At 31.6% G+C, this 19,437-nt stretch overlaps 2 protein-coding genes across 4 annotated transcripts in view; one reads left to right on the forward strand and one right to left on the reverse strand.

Moving 5' to 3' along the window:
- Positions 1-19,437, forward strand: part of LOC120343567 (liprin-alpha-1-like) — a 39,112-nt gene that overhangs the window by 7,644 nt on the left and 12,031 nt on the right. For all 3 annotated transcript variants that reach the window (XM_078110457.1, XM_078110458.1, XM_078110459.1), the window contains exons 10-20: positions 560-706; positions 2,317-2,409; positions 2,801-2,926; positions 3,160-3,291; positions 4,047-4,109; positions 4,705-4,764; positions 5,499-5,701; positions 6,122-6,197; positions 6,637-6,745; positions 7,363-7,480; positions 7,924-8,137. In XM_078110457.1, the coding sequence (XP_077966583.1) occupies positions 560-706; positions 2,317-2,409; positions 2,801-2,926; positions 3,160-3,291; positions 4,047-4,109; positions 4,705-4,764; positions 5,499-5,701; positions 6,122-6,197; positions 6,637-6,745; positions 7,363-7,480; positions 7,924-8,137 (1,341 nt within the window). The remainder of the gene's footprint in view (positions 1-559; positions 707-2,316; positions 2,410-2,800; positions 2,927-3,159; positions 3,292-4,046; positions 4,110-4,704; positions 4,765-5,498; positions 5,702-6,121; positions 6,198-6,636; positions 6,746-7,362; positions 7,481-7,923; positions 8,138-19,437) is intronic.
- Positions 8,526-19,415, reverse strand: LOC120343568 (uncharacterized). Its single transcript, XM_078110460.1, has 12 exons — positions 17,944-19,415; positions 17,317-17,428; positions 16,089-16,262; positions 15,337-15,498; positions 14,994-15,090; positions 14,597-14,711; positions 13,365-14,001; positions 12,291-12,695; positions 11,796-11,932; positions 11,295-11,475; positions 10,823-10,932; positions 8,526-10,203 (listed from the first exon to the last, which is right to left on the reverse strand). Exons 1-12 carry the CDS (start codon positions 18,302-18,304, stop codon positions 9,542-9,544), a joined length of 3,153 nt encoding a protein of 1,050 aa, XP_077966586.1. The 5' UTR covers positions 18,305-19,415; the 3' UTR covers positions 8,526-9,541.

Consider the following 19,437-nt stretch of genomic DNA (forward strand, 5'->3'; position numbering starts at 1 on the left):
AAAACTCACTCAGGTTCAAAGGATGACTACTGAAACTATATAGCAGTGTTTTTCAACCGTTTTTTTCCGCGGACTATCTCTGCATCAAAATAAATTGCGGCGAACTTAAAATAACGTTAATTTTATTACGGTTTGTTTATTAGAGATCTGTAGTGACCAATACGCCTTTGGACAATACGCCAGCGTTCTTTGCGGACTTATATGGGTCAGGGCGTCGAGTTGGGAAACACTGCTATATAGATACAGGCAGTAGTTAATGTCAATATGATTTCGGTTGGATTGATGCTTTTAACAAGATTTGAATAGACACTGCTATATAATAATACACTTCTATTTTTGGGGGGTATAGGATTCAAATCTGTAATTTTTACCCCACAGTGCCAACAAAATTAGGCATAATGCTCTAATAACCAGGATAACATGCTCACTTCTTGGATGTGAAATTTTAACCTGCAATATTTCAGCTGATATACAGCATAATAGATTATGTTGCCAAGCACTGATCATTTATAGCTGTTGATGTGGGTGAAGATTAATTTTTTTACTGACTGAATTTCAGAGTCAATGCACAAAACAAGAAATTGAAGAAAGAGTCACAACACTGGAACGTCGGTATTTGAGTGTTCAGCGGGAAGCTGCTTCTGTACACGAGTTAAACGATAGATTAGAAGCAGAATTAGCCAATAGAGACGCTTTGATTCGTCAAGTAAGTCTTTGTAAATTATCTTTTATTTGGTGGAAAAATCAATAATTCAAATTACTCAACATTGCCAGTGCTGGGTTGTACAATTATATCAAATGAAGTATGATATCGAAATGTGAAGTAAAAGTTATGGTGTTATTAATGAGAGTTAGAATATGACTTACTATAAAACTGTGGGTGCTTGTATATATGGGCCAACCCAGGGGGGTTGCAGGTCGGAACAATCCCCCCTCTTTTGGAAATGTAGAAAAAAAGTATTTCACTTTTTTGTGATCTGAAAGGTTTTTTAAACCCACGGACCTGCTAGTTGTTACGGCCTTGTATATTACATTGTCTGAAACATCCTTGGGAAAAGTTCTTTTCCAAAAGTTTCATTTTGGAAACCAGTGCAACTTTCACATTTATTATCTTAACAAGCTATTACCATTTTTGTATTCCCAACTCTTACTTTACATGCCTCAGATCTAAAGTTGCACTGATGTGCCATTGCTTCTCTGCAAATTAATAAAATATCTAGTCTATTTTGTCGAGGTTGTTATGCAAAAATATATGTTATTGTGGCAAAAGATATTTTATTTTAGTGTGTCCACATAATTCTGCTTTAATGATCATAAGATTTGTTGGATAGAAAGTGGAATGGATCGTTCTAGTAGAATTTAGTTGTTGCCTTGTTGGCAGTGTTGATGCTGTTATTGTTGACAGAAATTCCTTTCTGTATTGAAAACTAAACCAATTGCTTATTTAACAAAGTCCAAACCTTTAATTTCCAAATTATTTTCACTATTATGGAGTTCTTCCTTTATAATCTATTTTTTATGAGTAGTAAAGACTTCTTTTAAACATTTTTAAGAGCTTGTGATTGATTGAGGATTTAAAGTAATCAACTGGAATAAATAACTAAACATCTTCTAATCAATGCACATGATGCGTATATAATTGATCACTTATAGTTCGTCAATTGGATGACATTTTTTTAATAAAGCAGGAAGTATATGCTCTTTGTCTGCACTCTGCTGACTGCTGTCGTAATTTCATGTTTCTTCTTCCACAAATTGACCCATATTGTGAATATTCGTTTCTCTATTTTATAGTTCATTCCATGGATCATGTAATTTTTCGATATAAGATAAATTTAAATGTGTTTATTGATAATGACAAGCGTGGTTTGTTTTTCTAGGAAATAAACATCATGAAACAATCACAATTAGAGATGGATAATGGCTGAAGTCTAATTTTTAAGTAACAATCACAACATAATGCGCAACCCAAGAGAGCAGCGTAGCTCACAATGCGAGTTTAAACAAAATGTTCATGAAATATACACCATCATTAACTAGATCATTAACAGGAAATTAAAAAAAAACTTTCGAAATTGTTTTAGAAGAAATTCACATAAAAAAGGATATAAATTGTATTAAGCCAAGTGCCTTTTAGAACTTTTGCAAACAATGTAAAAATAATTTGCCGAAATGGTTATCTGGAATGCAATACATGATAATGGCAACAAGAAAGCTATTTACAAGCAAGCAAACCACTAAAATATATTTAAACTAGAGTCGCCAATCTTATTTTTTTCTGTTGTGTTTAACAGTCTGATTTTTTTTTCATTTTAGACAGAGGAACGAAATTCCCTTTTTCAAGAAAGAATCAAAGTTGCGGAGTCTAAGCTTCAACAATCTCTACGACGTGCAGAGGCATTGCCTGAGGTTTGATTTGTTATTTTTTGCTTCGCTGGTTATTTATATTCAGAATAATATTAATGACTAGTGATTTTTTGACCTCCATCTGACTTTTACTATATTAAATCTTCTCCGACCCTTGATTTCAGAAAAATTCTTTGATGACAAAATAACCATCGAGTTTTCTGATTTATCCTTAAAACCAAAAACTGACAAATGCAATACCACGAAATTGAGCCAGGGTTTACAACCATACCTGGAAGTATTTCTGCATAAAAATTGCATCCGAGTGACTGACAAATTTCAAATATTACATCATCATTGAACCTGTTGTTGATTGCTCATTGGTAGGGATATAAACAAGGAAGTCTATGCTCGAAAAAACATACAATAACTAACAATTTTTTTCAATTTGAAGGTTGAAGCAGAACTAGCACAAAGAATCGCAGCATTGACCAAAGCAGAGGAAAGACATGGAAATATAGAAGAAAAATTAAAAAGTTTAAACGTTCAATTAGAAGAGAAGGGACAAGAAATAAATAGAGTAGGTTATGAGTACTTTTTAGGAATTCATGACTATATAATCATTTTGAGGAGTTTTTGAGAATTAATATGTGAAAGTCTGGCATGCTGGGAAGTTGTTTCTAATTTGGGAAAATATTACCATTAACTTTTAACTTTTTTGCAAACTCAAATATTGTTACTCAATTTTTTAAAATTTTTGTACAGTTGTACTGTAGATGAAATTTGCTTCTGACTCATATCAATTTGTATCAGGCTCGACAGCGCGAGAAAATGAATGAAGAACACAATCAACGTTTATCTAGCACAGTCGATCGTCTGCTGGCAGAATCAAACGAACGTTTGCAACTACATTTGAAAGAAAGAATGTCAGCTTTGGAAGAGAAGGTATAGTTTTTTTCGCCATTTTGGTATTCTACTGTCTATATACTGTATTTAACGGCACACTGTCAATAAATTGCACAGTTCGAGTTTTTTATTCAGACATAGGCACATTGGGCTATAAGGCGCGGCTGTTTTCAAAAAGTTGAAGACGGCGGTTTGTTTATAAATTATAAAGCAATAGTACCGGTACTGGTTTTGGGTGTAGGCAATAAATCATAAAGCACTATCTGATCTATACATTAGGAACCGCATTTAGGGCGTGCGATAGATCTTTAGGAAACAAAATAGGATTTATTAAATAGCAGCTTTTGGTCCGTAAAATATGGTAAATCGTTGGCACTGTCAGGGGTGACCAAAACCGAACAATTTACTATACTCAATCTATTCTGAAATGATTATTTTATTATGGAATATTGAATTTATTGTAGAAGTGTTTGAATTCCTTGAATTGGTAAAGTTGTCCATTGATTGTATCTCCCATTTCCAGTCAGTAGTTGGTCTTCTTAACCTGTCATCAGTTCATGCTTTGAAATAATGATTCATCTATCTTGAGAGTTTTCATGGAACTTTTTAATTTGCTTGTTTTTTTTATTTTTATTTGAATTTTATTTAATAATTATGTCGTTAAGTGAATCGCAATGGAAGTATTAACAGAGCTGGCCATTATTTCAGCTTTAAAAAAAAATTTCAAAGGATTTTCTTAGACTAGATACTATAGTATGCTATACTAAATTTATTATGTTTATTGTTTTGTTTAGAACTACCTCAACAAACAAGTTGATGATATAAGGAAAGAGTTTGAAGATCAAAAACTAGATAAAGTATGATTGCATTTAATGATCACTCACATCAATTATGATAATGACCAAGTGGTTTCATACTTCAATTTAAAATAATTTCATTAAAGTTTTTTGACCAAAATGACGTGATAATTTTTAATATAAAAAAAAAAAATTGAGTTAGAAGTGGATTGAATTGGTAAATAATGCAAAGAAAAAACGAATAATGAGCAGTTATTGTTTATAAATAAGCAAAGTATCACTTTCTAATAAATTAAGAAATTTTTGTGATATATTTTACTTTTTGAAAACAAGTATACATATATTATAATATAAGTTCAAAATGAATTCATTAGTCCCAACTAATATTTTATATGCGTTTATTTCGAGTTTTACATTTTCTGATTTATATTAATTTATGATTTTCTTTGTAATACTCTAGGATTATAATCAATATTCCATTCCCTTCAAGATTCAAAAATAGTTTTTCTGATTATATTTAGAATATCGGATATTCCGTCTTGCCTGGAAATACAGATTCTTTCTATATTTGCAATTGCCAAAACCTTTTTCACCTGTAATTTAAATATTTGGGTTTATTATACTGTATGTCATTGACTTAATTATATCATTACAGGACAGACTCACAAGATTACTGGAAAAAGTCGAAACAGAACTTGCATTGTATAAAACTAAGGTAAGTTTAGAACAACCATTTACGGTCTTGTATGTTATTTATAAATTGGGCTCTTGACACTTTTTTCCCCTAGTTATATTTTGGAGGAATCAACACAGACTATTTATGTACAGTATAGAATTTTTCACTTGAATGATTACATGCCTCGATGTTGCTATTCTTTGTTGAAAATAAATTTGACTAATTTAGAAATAGTGACTGAAATCTACTGTTTGGTATTTTGCAGCATTATATGGATATATAGTATAACCTTATGCAAGTCTACATTTTGGATAATTTGTTATTGGTTTACTGATCTTCAATTTTATCGCGCTCTTGGCTACATTTTCCAAATGGCTTTATTCAAGCTGAATTATAATGCATAACAAATTTCATTCTGGTGAATTTGACCAAATCAGTGGTGATTAACTACAAAATTGATGAATTTATAGAAAAGACAACCAGTATACCCTAATTTAAAAAAAAAACCTTTCTTCAAACTAATTAGGTATGGCATCTCCATGCGTTACGTACATGATCAGCCTAGCCACCATATTATACAATGTGAAAAAGAAGGATTAGCCTATTTTACATTTAATTTCATGTGAAAACAGAAATATAAACAGGAGTCCAAAACAATCCTTCAATTTTTCTAAAGGCTGATTGAAAGAGTGTATCAAACATACTTTTTAGTCAAAGTGTTGGTTAGTTTCTGTTCAGCTGTTATGAGTGTCATTAAATTTTTCTATTTCTAGTTAATGTCCTTCGATCGTTCAACATCTGGTATTCATCTATCAACAACTGCTTCATCTTCTTCAAGTTCAGCTTCATTATCTTCTTCTTCGTGGAAACAATCGAATAAAGGCAGTAGCACTCCAGATATGCGTACTAGACCTATCACTACAATCAATCATACAATTACTCAACCGTCCACAACAAGTCATTTCACAGGGCTACGGTGTGTATTTCTAAATTGGATTGCACATGAAATTACTCTGTTTGTATATCCGTACTGACAGTAGCAATATCTTATTGCTGTCTAATTTGCAGCCAAACTCTTGTTTTTGTTTACAAGTTTTCATTATCAAAATTTCATTTTCTTTGCAGTAGGAGCTATTCAATATATATTTTCTTTTCATATTAAAGCCTGAGTCAATTTTTTTTTTGACTGAAATGCGCAATCAATTGTAACACAGACCTAGTGAAAACCATCCCCTTTTTTAAATAAGTTATCCTAGTATTATACACTTTCATTTCAGAAAGGTCTTCAATCAGCTATTGAAATTTGAGTTATTGGGCTTTTCTCGGTATCAGCATTGTTTTGTCTTGTGTGTATACTACATTTGTTTAATAACTATTTTAATATGTTTTATTTCAGGTCAAATGATTTTGTTGGGAAACCTTATATATCACCTCATTCTTCTAAATTACATCAAAGAGATGAAAATGATCAGGTATGCTGCTTTATTATATGAAAACAACAATATTCAGCAAAACACACATGTAAACGATCATATTTGTCTATCAGGAATTTATATGATAACTCTGTAATAGGATCTCAATTTAAATTCAAATTTTCTGTTTTCAACCCTCGGAATAAAAACAGTTTATCATTTTGTGGCCAATCAAATTTCCTATAAACAGTAGGTCCACACAGCAATCTGCTACGCTACAATTGTGGTATTATTTGACACCCCAAATTTCTTTGTTTCAATACGTCATACATACACACACACCTTTAGTACAATCCTTTAAAATTTTGCTCTCTGAAATTTTACTGGACCTGGGTGTACCTATATCGCTATTACTGTGAGCAGAACTAAGGCATCATAATATCCCTTCTGTAATACTCCTTATTTGTGACTGATTTATTATATATGTATTATATTTCAGAATCATATTGACTCAGATTGGGAAAGAAATCAACATAATGCTTTATTGAATAAAGTTCAACAAACGTTTGAAGGCACATTGTCAACTCACACCACTACCAACAGTACAAGTACAGTTATTTCATTTTTTCCTCCATATGTTTTTTTTAACAATATATTTTTGAACATTTATTATTTTATAATAGAAAAAAAATTTGTTAACTTTTGACGGAATAAAATGAAGGATACTAATTAAAACAATTTATCTCAATTATTCTGCATGACCAAATTTGATTTGATTTCTATGAATTTATAATTGTCTTGAAGAATTTTTTGTGCTGAAGAGACCTCTTTCGGAATATATTTGATATTTCATATTCAAAAAGATTTTTTTAGAATGTATTCGGAATAGTGAATTATTCGTTTTTGGCTATCCCTGTGAGTAGATATACAAGTTTTGGCACACCAGAAGTATGTGTACCGATATGGAGGTAACTAATTTCGTTCACCTACTTTACAACAAGTTGTGTGAAGGGACTGATTATTATGGGCAGCGGTTGTATTCACTTGGCTAACACAGACATCCGTCAACTCATTATAGAACTAAAATAAGGAAAATCGGGATAAAATTATGGCCTAACCCTAACCTGGTACACATACTATGGAAATACCCAAGTGTTCCACCTTCTAATTATATTAGTTGGGATAGATATTAGTTGCTCTTTCTAACTATTACCCTTCCATTTAGATGAGTTGAGTGACAATGTGTTTTCTGCCATTGATATGTCTCCTGCTGCTCAATCTAACGCTCACTCACTCGCCACCATGTTGCAAGATCAACTTGATATGATCAATAAAGAAATACAGTAAGTGTTTTTTTCATATACATGATGTTTATAATGGATCGTTTTGATGCATTGTCGTAATCATTGACCTTGTTGGGATTCTTTCGGCTGCTACCCCATTCAGTCTTACATTACAGTCTCTGTATTGCTTGTGTTTGTTCTTATTATGTGAGGAACAGCAAGTGTGTAGTCAAGTCGTAAATCATCAAATAAATCATGTATAATAGTATTTGTTGTAATGCAATATTAAGGCCTGAAAAACGGTAGTAATAAGCAACGAGTTCTCCATTTTCATTCTCTTGGAAATTCTTTTCTTTGTTCAGGATTTTTTTCTATCCTAGTGATGACTTGACCATTTGAAACTGCAAAACAATTTAGATTAGTTTAATTAACAAGAAATTACCTTTTATTTCTCACTCTAGCAATTCTTAATATTATTATTATTTCATCTCTTTCAATTACAGTATTCTTCAAAAAGAGAAGCAGACTACGGAGCGTAGAACAGAAGAAATTAAGCATGTAGTAGGAGGACAGATATCAGATATTTCTTCAGCTGGTTCGAATACACTGCCACACACACGTCGTCCCATGTTTCAACTTGATGGAGGAACAGTCGCATATCCTGGAGATAGGGAGGTCCGATCACATACACTGCCACACCAACACCATCAACATGATGTGAGTTTTTTTATATATTTCTGTTAACTTATTAATGTCATTCTAATTTATTGGAAATTTGCTTACGGCCATGTTCATTCACTCAAAATTAAAGGAAACCCAATCTTTGAAGAAAGTTACTCAATGAGTTCTTAGTTTATTGAAATTTTTGAAGTTTCATGCAAAATTTTTTGGCAAACAAGCATACTTAGATTACATGATTATGTGATTATCATATTCTGAATATAGTGGCCAGAAACACTTCAGATGCATTTTGAAAGATGTTATAGACAGTATGAATGCGATTCATTCAATACAAATGATTTGTGAGATATATATTCACATATTAAATCTTTTAACTATTTTCAATGTACTTCAGGTGAGTATGGTAGTAGATTACAAATTTCATTTTAATAGTACTTGGTGAGGCACTAATTAAATTGTTTGGATTACTGTATTGTTCACCTTTGTAGGGAAACTTAAAAATTGTCTGCTAATAACAAGAAGGAATATTTATTTATTGAAACTGCTCATGGCTATCACAAACATGTGGTTGTACTGTGTATATATATATATTATTTTTTAGCCTTGCATCAGTATAACAACATATGCCCCCAATTGTTTCTTAATAACGACTTCAATTTTTGTGAGTGTGATAACATTTAGCGGCTTATATGCCGGTCCAATGTATGTTAGTATCTCTGGGTTAGGCTTTGAGTTCTAGCGAGTGTTATACGATTGGTCTGTTATATAGAACTGGCATTTCGAAATACGAAATCGCTGCATGCTTGCTACTGACTCCTTATCCAGAGACCCATTAAAAAAGAAAAGTGAAAACACCTTATTCGTTTACTTACAATCAAATAATTATACTGTCATTGGTCTTCTGAAATTACTATTTTACTCCTGTTTATCAGACATTTTTCGCAGACAGATTTCTGTTCGGTATTTATTTTCATATATCTTATATAGGAGAAAGGCAGTGCTATTTATATTAGAGTTATAGAAAAGTATAAGGTAGGATAAGGAGTAGGGTATTTTTTAGGAAAAGATTGAAGCATTCAATATCATCAACATCGCTATTAGCAGTAGTTTTCAGTTCATGGGGTACACCGAAGAGATTCTGGTTAGTTCATAAGCTTTTGCATGTGATAGCTTATTTTCATCATGGCACATCTTATATCATCCTCCAGTTTCAAGGCGATTTTCTATAATCTGATGAGAAGCCATCTCTTTGGTAGATACCATTTGTACGTAACATTATTGACAGATTGTATTCAGAATGATCCACAACTTTCAGGAATATTACCAAAAGACTTAATGGCACTGATTGGGGATTACTGGTGTATAATGTTTACAAAGTGTGGTTTGTCACCAGTGGATTTTTTTTTCTCGCAAAATTAAACTTAGGATTGGTGGTAATTGTTAAGTTGCATAATTCTCTTCAATTTGTTGCAGTGGTTTAGATGGAGTTGACATTGAGACGATAACACCTCGTACACCAGTATATCCTTTGTATTTATCCGTCGCAATACTGTTCTGGTTATTCTGATCATTTTTGATTTGCTTATCATGGAATGGAGAATTATAAACCAGATTGATTTCTTCTTTCTTGGGTGGCGGAACTGGAGGCTTTTCTTTGCCTTTGTTATAATTATATTTCCATGACATTGATTCCGTAGTATTTGACTTTGGATTGAATTTCATCGGTTTGTGTACTTTTGTTGCAGCGCTAGTCACTATATATAAAGGTATACCATCGTCTTGCTTTAAATTGTTCACGTTTTGGTAAGGATACGGATAGTGATAAAATGGTTGTCTTTTGAGCTGCGCTTTGTGAAAATGTTTTCGTTGTAAATCTTTAATTCCTTCAATGGACGAAGTCGGAACATAAAAAGGTGCAGTACCGTTCTGTTGTCGCACGGCTTCATACAAACGCTGGAGGTCAACTAGATCAGAGACCTTGGGGAGTGGTAGTTTTGAATTTCTCTGTCTTTCATCACCTTGGTCTAGTAGGGGCGATAATCCATCTGCTTGATTCATTGGTATATATGGCACTCTACCTGTTGATCCTTTCATTGTTGGACCTGTGGTTAATACATTTTAGGGTGATTTAATATCTTTGAAAATAGCATTGACAAAACTTTATCATATAAAACTCATGCTAAGCAAATTTTTGTAGTATTTTTTGCTTTTATATGGAAGTATAAATCCATGGACACAACAGTTAATATTCGAATATGTTCAAGACAAGATATACTTGATGAAATGAATATGTGAATATACGAATAATTTAACTAATTTTTGTCTGTCATTTTAAGCATTTGGCATTAGACAGACTAAACTACACTTCAATTAACTTCTGACACTATGAAAAATAGAAAATAAGTTATAAAATGTCTATCTCTATTAATCTGGATAGCAAATTTTTAAATCATTGGATGTCCCTCTATAAAACAAATCAAGCTGATGTGATGTGTGCTTCATAATTCATTATGAAAAGATATTTATTGACTTATTATGTCTTTTTATTGTGAAGCATGAGCTAGTTTAAACTTGTTAGATATTTTATATTCAAAAATATAGGCTATAATATATTATATGTATATAAATTACCCAAAGAAAAATTTAATTAGTTGTGACAATTTTGCACTTCATTTAAATGAGCTTTACAGTATTATATATATAATTTTGTTACTCTTTTACCTGCTGGATCTAGACCTTGCATATATCCTTGAGATGTCATTGCTATTCGTTGTTGAAATCCACGGGTAAAATCAACTGGACTGCTTGATGGAGCTCTCAGTGCCAATTCACTATAAAATATTATAATCTTTGGACCAATGTGTATCTATGGATCATTTTGCTAAGGGTTGTTGTGAAAAAAATAATGAAAATAATGAATCGTCTGCTAAAATATAGACCGTAATACCTAATGGAGAGATCGCCACTTATCAAAATTGAATATACTTGAATCCAGATCTCAGAACTACTATTATTGCCAGTGTGGCTGTCTTGTATGGTGCTATGATAGAGGTAGCAGTCTGTGATCTAGCCGATAAATCATTGCATAGAAGTGCTGCTGTTCAATATTCATCTGTATAAAGCCCATCAAATGGCATATTGGACCTATTTGTTTTATTTTCATTCGAAAATATTTCTATAAATTATGTATTACCTGTTTAATATAGCTGCTGTTAGACTTGTAATTGCCAATTTACTCGGATCAAACAACATATGTCGAGCTTGCATTAACTGTTCCTTCTGTTGTTGTATTAGTTTCTCCTTTTTAGCAGATTCTTTTTCAGAAACAGGCCCTTCAACAACTACAGGAATGTTTAGCCCTTTATTCAGAATCCCTAAATTTGTTTGAAAGGGAAAATGATTAGAGACAGTTTTTTTTTTGAATTTCATACATGTCACAATTGATTACTCTGTTTACATATTCAGTGTGCATACATAAACATTCTCGTAGGCCTAATTCGAGGCCACAGGAATTGCGAAACTTGAAAACTCCACTTTCATGCAGTGCAATATTCAGTATATTCTTGTCAATGTCTATTTTTTATTGGTGTTTTGCCATTGAAACAATAGCTCATTCTATTCAGTTACCGGTATATTGAGCATTTGCACCATTTGTTGACTTAGGAAAAGAGTTCTCACGCTTGTAACTACTGACCATTTTTTCTTTTTTCTGCTATTGGAATTGTTGGATATTCAACTTCTCTTGAGGTTGGACCTTTCACAGAACTTGTTGTTCTCTGTTTTTCTCTCCCATCTTGTTTCATATTTGTAGATAATCTTGCAAATGAAAGTCTGGAATGAAGTTGTATTATTTTATTATCCTGGAAATATATAAGTTTTGTTAATATTGTCTGCAAAGGCGATTTTGATATCCATATTATTCTCTTGTCCATTAGAAATTTTTTCTATCCCTACTAGAATTGAATTTTCTATAACAGTAAATAAGAATCTCTATGTTATATTGGCTTCATTATAATTTAAAATTAATTTTTGGCATAAAATGTTCATATTAGCTTTATAAATATTTCAGTATTTCACAATATCCATAAAATTGCTCTTGTAGTTGGATATACATTTGATTAGACATCAAATGGAGATATTTATATACTTTTGACGATCCAAAATATTTACCCCCATCACCCATGCTTACCCACTCAGTCCACCTCTATGTTGTATTTCATTTACTGTTGAGCTAGCATTCTTAAACACAACTTTTCCTCTCAAATATGATTTGTAAGTTAGATTTTGTGGTTTGTCATCTGCCTTGTCTTTTTCAATCTCTGTATCTTGAGTTCCCTTCCTTAACATCAATATATTGGCATCATTCATACGGATTTGATTTTGTTTCACTTTTGCTTGAGATCTTTCCAACCTTTCTTCATTGTTATGCTTGTTTATAATATCTTTTAGCTTTGGACGAAAAGTCTCTTTTTCTCCTTTTATTCCTCTCATCATAAATTCTTGTTTACCATCTCTTTGAAATGACATCGATAGACTTCCGATCTTGGTGACATTTGGGAATCGAGTCGATCCCGGTGGATAAAACTTGGAAGTCCTAATGCAATAAGGAGTAGAGAATAAGGCCAGGTCAGACTGAAAAACTGTATTAGTGTAATCTATAAGCTGCAATGGTGAAATACATTATATCCACCCATAGTTCAACACTACTGTACTAAATTTCAGAACTGTAATTTGATAAGATCTATCCAATATGAGGGCCTATTACAAATTGAATATTAGTACAGATTTAAAATTAAAAATATTCGACTCTTAAATATTTGATTTAGAATAGTTTTAAATGAAATATTTCATTTTGGACTATGAGAGTTTTACAGTATAATCATAAAGGCCCTCATTTTTTAAATACTGAAAAATGGAAAACCTATAGAGTCACAGTGAACCTGCAACTTTCCTGCATTTTCAAAATAAACTCTTACATACATTGACTTTAAAATGCTTCTTCGACATGACTTGTTGTTGAACATGACCCAATTTGGCTATTTGAATGGCATTTTTAAAAATATTTGAACTTTAGTCTGTAGTCTGCAGTCTTTACCTAAATGGCTTTTTATATCCAGGTGATAATAAAGACTGGATTTGTTTTTATTTTTGTTTCATGACATATTTCAGAAGCAGTATGAAAAAATAATAAATTTTGACTATATGTGCTAAATTTATAGTGAATTATTTTAGACATTAGCAATCAGATACTACTGATACTCACTTCTGGGTAAATCTTTTACCACCACTCGTTTTTGGATGATTATTACCAATTGTTGTTTCTTCTATCAATTGACTGCTGCCTCCAGCTGTTTTACTTTCTCTTTCCGACTGTGAACTTTTCTGTAATAGCAGGCGCAGTTTCGTGCCCAGCATTGTTCGTGTACTACCAGAAGCAACATCTTCAGTATTTCCAGCTTCGGCCAACTCCTCTGATTTTTGTATAGTATCAACATCATTTCGATTTTGTCCTTCGTTATATTGTTGTCTTATATCAATGAGGATAGACTTTCCTTTACTGTGATTAGAAATTTCCATCTTGCCTTTAAATTCATTGACACCTTCCACTATTGGTAATCCCGTGGCCACATCTGTTGTCATTTTTAAACGAGTCGAAACTCTATCTTGTGTACTTCTATCTACGTCGCTTGTTTTTATATTCTGAGGTGTGCAGTCTCTCAATAGTTTTTCAATATGTATCGGATATGTTATGTCTTCATCTGGCGTTGGATTGGTACTGCGATGTTTTGATGGAATTGTTGTCTGTGGAACTCTGGCGGAATTGGTTTTGTCTCCTTGTTTTTTGTCAATTTTTCCTCCAGATTTGTGAAGCACTGAGTGCTTCTTACTTTGCTGGTTATCTTGAATAGATTTGGTGTAGTTTTTAAATTTTGGATTCAACTAGTATTATTAGTAAAATTATCAGCAGAATTGAAAAGACGTTCCATCGTAAAGACCAAATTCATTCCATTAACATTAAATTGAAATTTAGTCTTGTATAAAAGTCTGAAAAAGTGAAATATATGATACATTTATCTGTGCTAAACAATCATTGGTTATATGGTGGACTTATAGCTATAAATCTGTTTGCTAGTTTGCTGTTGGTGTTCTTTGATGAAATACGAAAACGAAAAGAAAAAAAAAATACAAACTAATAGCCCAATCAATTTTAGGTTTTTATTATTTAAAATTGGAGGAAGTTGCTAGAAAGCGATTACTTTTTATTTCCTCAAGGGCTCGCTATGTCACCTCAAGTTTTATTGTTTTTCATGCACACTGACACCACCTTATTGGTCATTTGATCGTCATGCTCTGGTCATCATATCTTAGCATTTCTCTCTTGTGATGTCCAATGGAAAGCAATGATTTTTTAAAATGAAATATAAACAGCTGATTCAAATGATATATAAAAATACAAATTTACTAAGATTTCCCGTCCATAAAGATAACCTATACCTCCAGCATGTCTTTTTGCAATGTATGGTTTCCATTCTTTACTTGGTGACATTCTGATTCCTGGTGGTGAAATTCCACCATTGTTATTATTATCATCCTCTTCAATAGCTTGTCTCTGTTGTTGAAATTGAAAAACAATGCAGAAGCATTAATACTCTTTACTTGCCTTAAAATTAATTAGAATGACCCAATACAAATGTTAATGTTTTTAATTTAGATTCGGTTTGAGAAAGCAAAAGTGATTGGATTGTCATATTTTGTATTTAGTAAGTCATTAAAATAATATTACAATTTTTTTCAATATTTAGAATTAGATGTGTTGTCTTTGGAACTTCATGCAATATTTCAAAGATATCTCGTATATTAGACCACTTATTCGTCTTAATGAACAACCAACTTCTTTTTTATCTTTTCTTTGATCCATTTCTCTGCTTGCTTCCTTTGTTTGTCTCAGTTTTCCAGCTCTAGTAGCTTGGGGCCTTCTTAGTTTCTCTCTATAATCATAACAGATATGTCAGTATTTTTTGATTTTTTCACATTCTCATTTTCCTGAGATTTCGAGTTTAATACTAAATATCGTGCAATGGACTATAAATTTAAACTTTTGGTTTATTATTTAAGATCAGATCCTTCAATAAAATAGGGAGTTTTATTCTCAATAGTTTTTTTTTATTTCAAGTTTATTTACTATTTTATCATTTATTGAGGTATTAAAAAAATGTTTAAAAAAATTGGCATACCGATATCTATTTATTCTTGTTACTGCTTCTCTATAGTGCATTGTTTCAAACTCAATTAGTCTATCCCTTAAAGCCATATGTCTTGCATAGAATTTGTTCTGTGTCTTCTGTGTGTCATTCTCCATTGAAAATTTGTTGGACCAAGTTGGATTCTGTGAATTCCTTGAAATAGAAATGAATATCGTCACATCTTAGTATTTAATAGTCTCCCAGTGGTTTCAGTGTATACATATGTGGTATTTTAAAATCCTCTTTTCATATCATCTTGCTTATTAATTTCTAATCACAATCATGCATACCTTCTTTGGATAATTAGTCACTTTGCATACTTAAAACACTGATTAAAACAAACAAATTAATAGGGATTTTTCGAAGCATAATATATAACATAATTTTAGGTTATTAATTTTGGGCTCAATTTCCTTTTTTTATTCATATATTATGCACATAATGTTATCATTAGGACGATATCACATAAAACGCTGGTAAATCAGTTCCTATCATTATGTGAATGAAACATACCTACTTCATGAAACATTGTTGAGCCAATAATGGCTGCAAAAGAATCTATTATTTTATCTAAAATAACTAAAACCAGAATTTGAATATTTGAACTATCATATAACATGATTTTCAAATTTTTTTTATTCAATTTTCAATTGCACTAGAAGTACCTTGTACATTAGAACAAATTCTATTTTGTATTTATTGTATTTGTGGATATTATCTATCTGATTTGTCTTCACACTCACCCAACATTACTTTCTTCTTGAGCTATCATGTCTCTACTTTCTTCAGCAGTATCTTTATCAATTTGTGGAATATTGTCGTAAATTCCAGCTCGACTTATAGGTGTTGTTTCCCTCCAAAACTTTATATTTCTAATGATTTTTTGTTCGTCTTTTGATTTCACTTCTGAACTTAGTCTGGAAATTTAATGAAATATTATGATATAATATATGACAAATGTATGAGATGGTAGTGATTATTAATAACTGTGCTTGGCTTTTGTAAAAACAGCATTCTAGTATTACCAACACAAATATTTTGGTTGCCTGTGTTATTTTATTTTGTATATCTTCCATTTTCAATCAATTTCTATTTCTGTACTTTTCATTGTGGGCTATGTGTAAATTCAATTGAAAGACTCTTTTATCTATCATTGTGTTTATCTAAGTCATATGCTGAAAGTTTAGTCAGTTATAGGGTTCAGTCAAGATGTAAACTTCAATGGTATTTATACCAATTTCTAACTTTAACAGACAAATCAATACATACTGTTATTCAATAATACTACTACAAAAACCAATTGAACTATGAGTTTGGTCATATGAAATTTTCAACTGTGCATTAAATAACTAACTACGGTGGATAGCGATCAGGGACCGCCGACTTATCGATCTTGCGGTTTCGATTCCTTCGCTCTGACTCAATAGCGACACTTTGTGTCCTATCACTAATTAATTAATAACTCGCTAATTATATGACATACCATAATTCATCCAAAATCAATAGACAATAGAGATATCGTGTAGCATACGAAAGTGAAACAAACAGACAAATATCTATCAACATACTTACCGATCGAGATCGATAAGTAACTACCTAAGTTTGGTTATCATCAACAAAAAATATTTAGGAAAAGAAGAAGTTTTCTTTCAATTCCAAATTTCACTTTAAACGAAGCACTGTAGTACAAGCAGATAATGATACATCGGGGACTACGATTTTCACAATTAAACTAGAAACTTTTCGGTCAGGCATTGCCTACCTAATTTATTAAACCCTGGGAGAGCTGGTGGGCATGGAGTTTTGAACCTGAGATCTGTGACGCCAACTAAGTAAGATCCGAGCTTGAAGCGACGTGCCACCCAATCTTAATAATGTTATTCCATTCTAGAATGTGTCTTATTATATTTTGTTTTTCTCGTGGTTTGGCAACCTTTGTCACAAAATCATCATTATTATTCTTAATCTTACTTCTTTCGAAACTTTGGTAAATGTGTACGCACTCCCTGCTGTGATAAAACTTCATGATTTGAAAGGACTGAACGACTTTTTCTTTTCGATGATTTTTTCCTTGATATACCACCTGTGGTTAGAACAGAAGGAACAATATACTGAATGATATATTAGTATTTTAATGTTTATATTGTACACGATATATTATATTGAAATTAGTTGAATGAGATTTCTTTGCCCATATACTTTGATTTTCTAGAATTTGAATTAAATTCTCGACAATTTGAACCATGTAAGGAAAGATTCTCTAATGTACGAATTTCTATTTATACTATTTCCCATAGCTAACAATGTAGATAAAATCCAATATATTCCACTTTTAAACTGAGATATTCAAGGAATTTTTAAAAATTCTATGATTCGATTTTGGAAGATATTTGATGAGAAATGATGATTTTTCCACATGAAATTGCAAAAGCATTGTGGAAATCAACCGTTTTTTCAGTTTTGGGTTTCCTAAAGGAGTAATAACTATGCTATGAGGCATTTATTGTTATCTAAACATGTATTCCTATTTGATATTTCATTCTGAGTTTCATGTAAATTAGGTTGACATTTTATACAAACACTTGATGTTTCACTAACCTGCAGTTTGAGGAATAGACCCAGAGATGTTTGGAAGAAAAGATCGTGATGAATCCTGAGTTACAATCCTTCGTTTAGATTTTGCTCGAAATTCTCTTCCCCTCCGTTGTCTGTTTGTTTGCAGCATATGTAATATATTATTGTTATGTTCCGCGTCTGGCAAGCTCCACTTGTTTTTTCCCATTTTTATTCTCTGTTTAAAGTTTTCTTTTGATCTGGCAAGGTTTTCTTTTGTAATCAACACTGAGGGAATTGTGTTGTCAGTTACTGAAAATATATCCTTCATTCCGATTACTGTTTGGTAAACAGACGAGATATTTTGTGATTGGGATAGCGTTGCTCTTTCAGTCATTACATCCATTTTAATTGAATAGGTAAAACGTTTTCACAACAAACATAAAAACCTATTATCTCTAATATTAAAGAAGATTTTCTTGTATTCTTTATAAGACTCAAAAATGCAATATCAGTTGAATAAATTTCCTTTCTTGATTAAATTGGTCCAATTTTGCTGTCTGCTTCCATCTAACTAATAACTCTAATGCATTTCATGCTTTATTTATGAGTGTTCTTCCATCAAATGGTATTTAAAATACGAAGATAGTATTAAATTTCAAAATGCTTTTGTTCTTTCTAAACAAAAACATATTGGAACTCGATTCTATCTTTTTCTCTATGTTATACAATGGATCCAATGTAACAATATGTGAAAACAACACTTCACTCAACAGATGATTAAAATTCTATATGAAAGGCAAAGGGTCAGATACTCACACTAAACTGATAGTATATCACACATACTATTGTGTGTATCTGTCTTCACTTGTCAATTAACATTGTCCTCTTCAATATTTATTAGATTAGTGCCTATTTGTTGTCATATATAATTGAACTATAAAAAAGATATCTTTGATTTCATAAGGGGTACTCCTTAAGAATATAATATTGTAACATAAATTGTGTTGATGTGATTTGGAAATTTCAAAATTTTAGTCAGGAGAAAGACTAATTCACAGTTTATGTATCAGGATATTTTAAGACACACAATATATATTTCGAAGAAAATAAATGCCACACCAGCTAATGAAAATTCATATGACTCTTCCAATAATATTCATGGATACCTCGTTGAATAATAAATACATTTATGGCTATGCTTGTTGTATATAACTCCCGAAAGATACATCGATGGCTATTATTGTTGTATATAAATAGCATCCTGCATTCAACGCTTGTTGAAAGAAGTCAATACATTGAAAAGTACGTTGACCTTCCACCTTGACCATCTTGTTATTTTTATATTTTTTCACCGTTTTAGATGATTATCAGGTTTTAAACTTTTGAAGTTTATTTTCATATCATTTTTTTTTTCAATCTTTCTAGAGTGTGAAATTGATATAGAATTTCATATTGTTCTGTCGGCTGGCAATCGTGAAAAAGCAGCCTGAACTATTGCACTTCTCCATTTGATCATTTTTTATTCAATGCTAACGA

This window comes from Styela clava, chromosome 3, assembly GCF_964204865.1.
Source record: "Styela clava chromosome 3, kaStyClav1.hap1.2, whole genome shotgun sequence".
In the NCBI taxonomy this organism is placed as follows: domain Eukaryota; kingdom Metazoa; phylum Chordata; class Ascidiacea; order Stolidobranchia; family Styelidae; genus Styela; species Styela clava.

Bases quoted from the DNA above. Each gene is read 5' to 3' on its own strand.
- LOC120343568 (XM_078110460.1), bottom strand. From the start codon at position 18,304: ATGGATGTAATGACTGAAAGAGCAACGCTATCCCAATCACAAAATATC. The intron at 12,696-13,364 runs GTGAGTATCAGT...TTATTGCATTAG, and splicing joins GGTAAAAGATTTACCCAGAA to GACTTCCAAGTTTTATCCAC. The intron at 10,204-10,822 runs GTAAAAGAGTAA...TATTAACCACAG, and splicing joins GCAAGGTCTAGATCCAGCAG to GTCCAACAATGAAAGGATCA.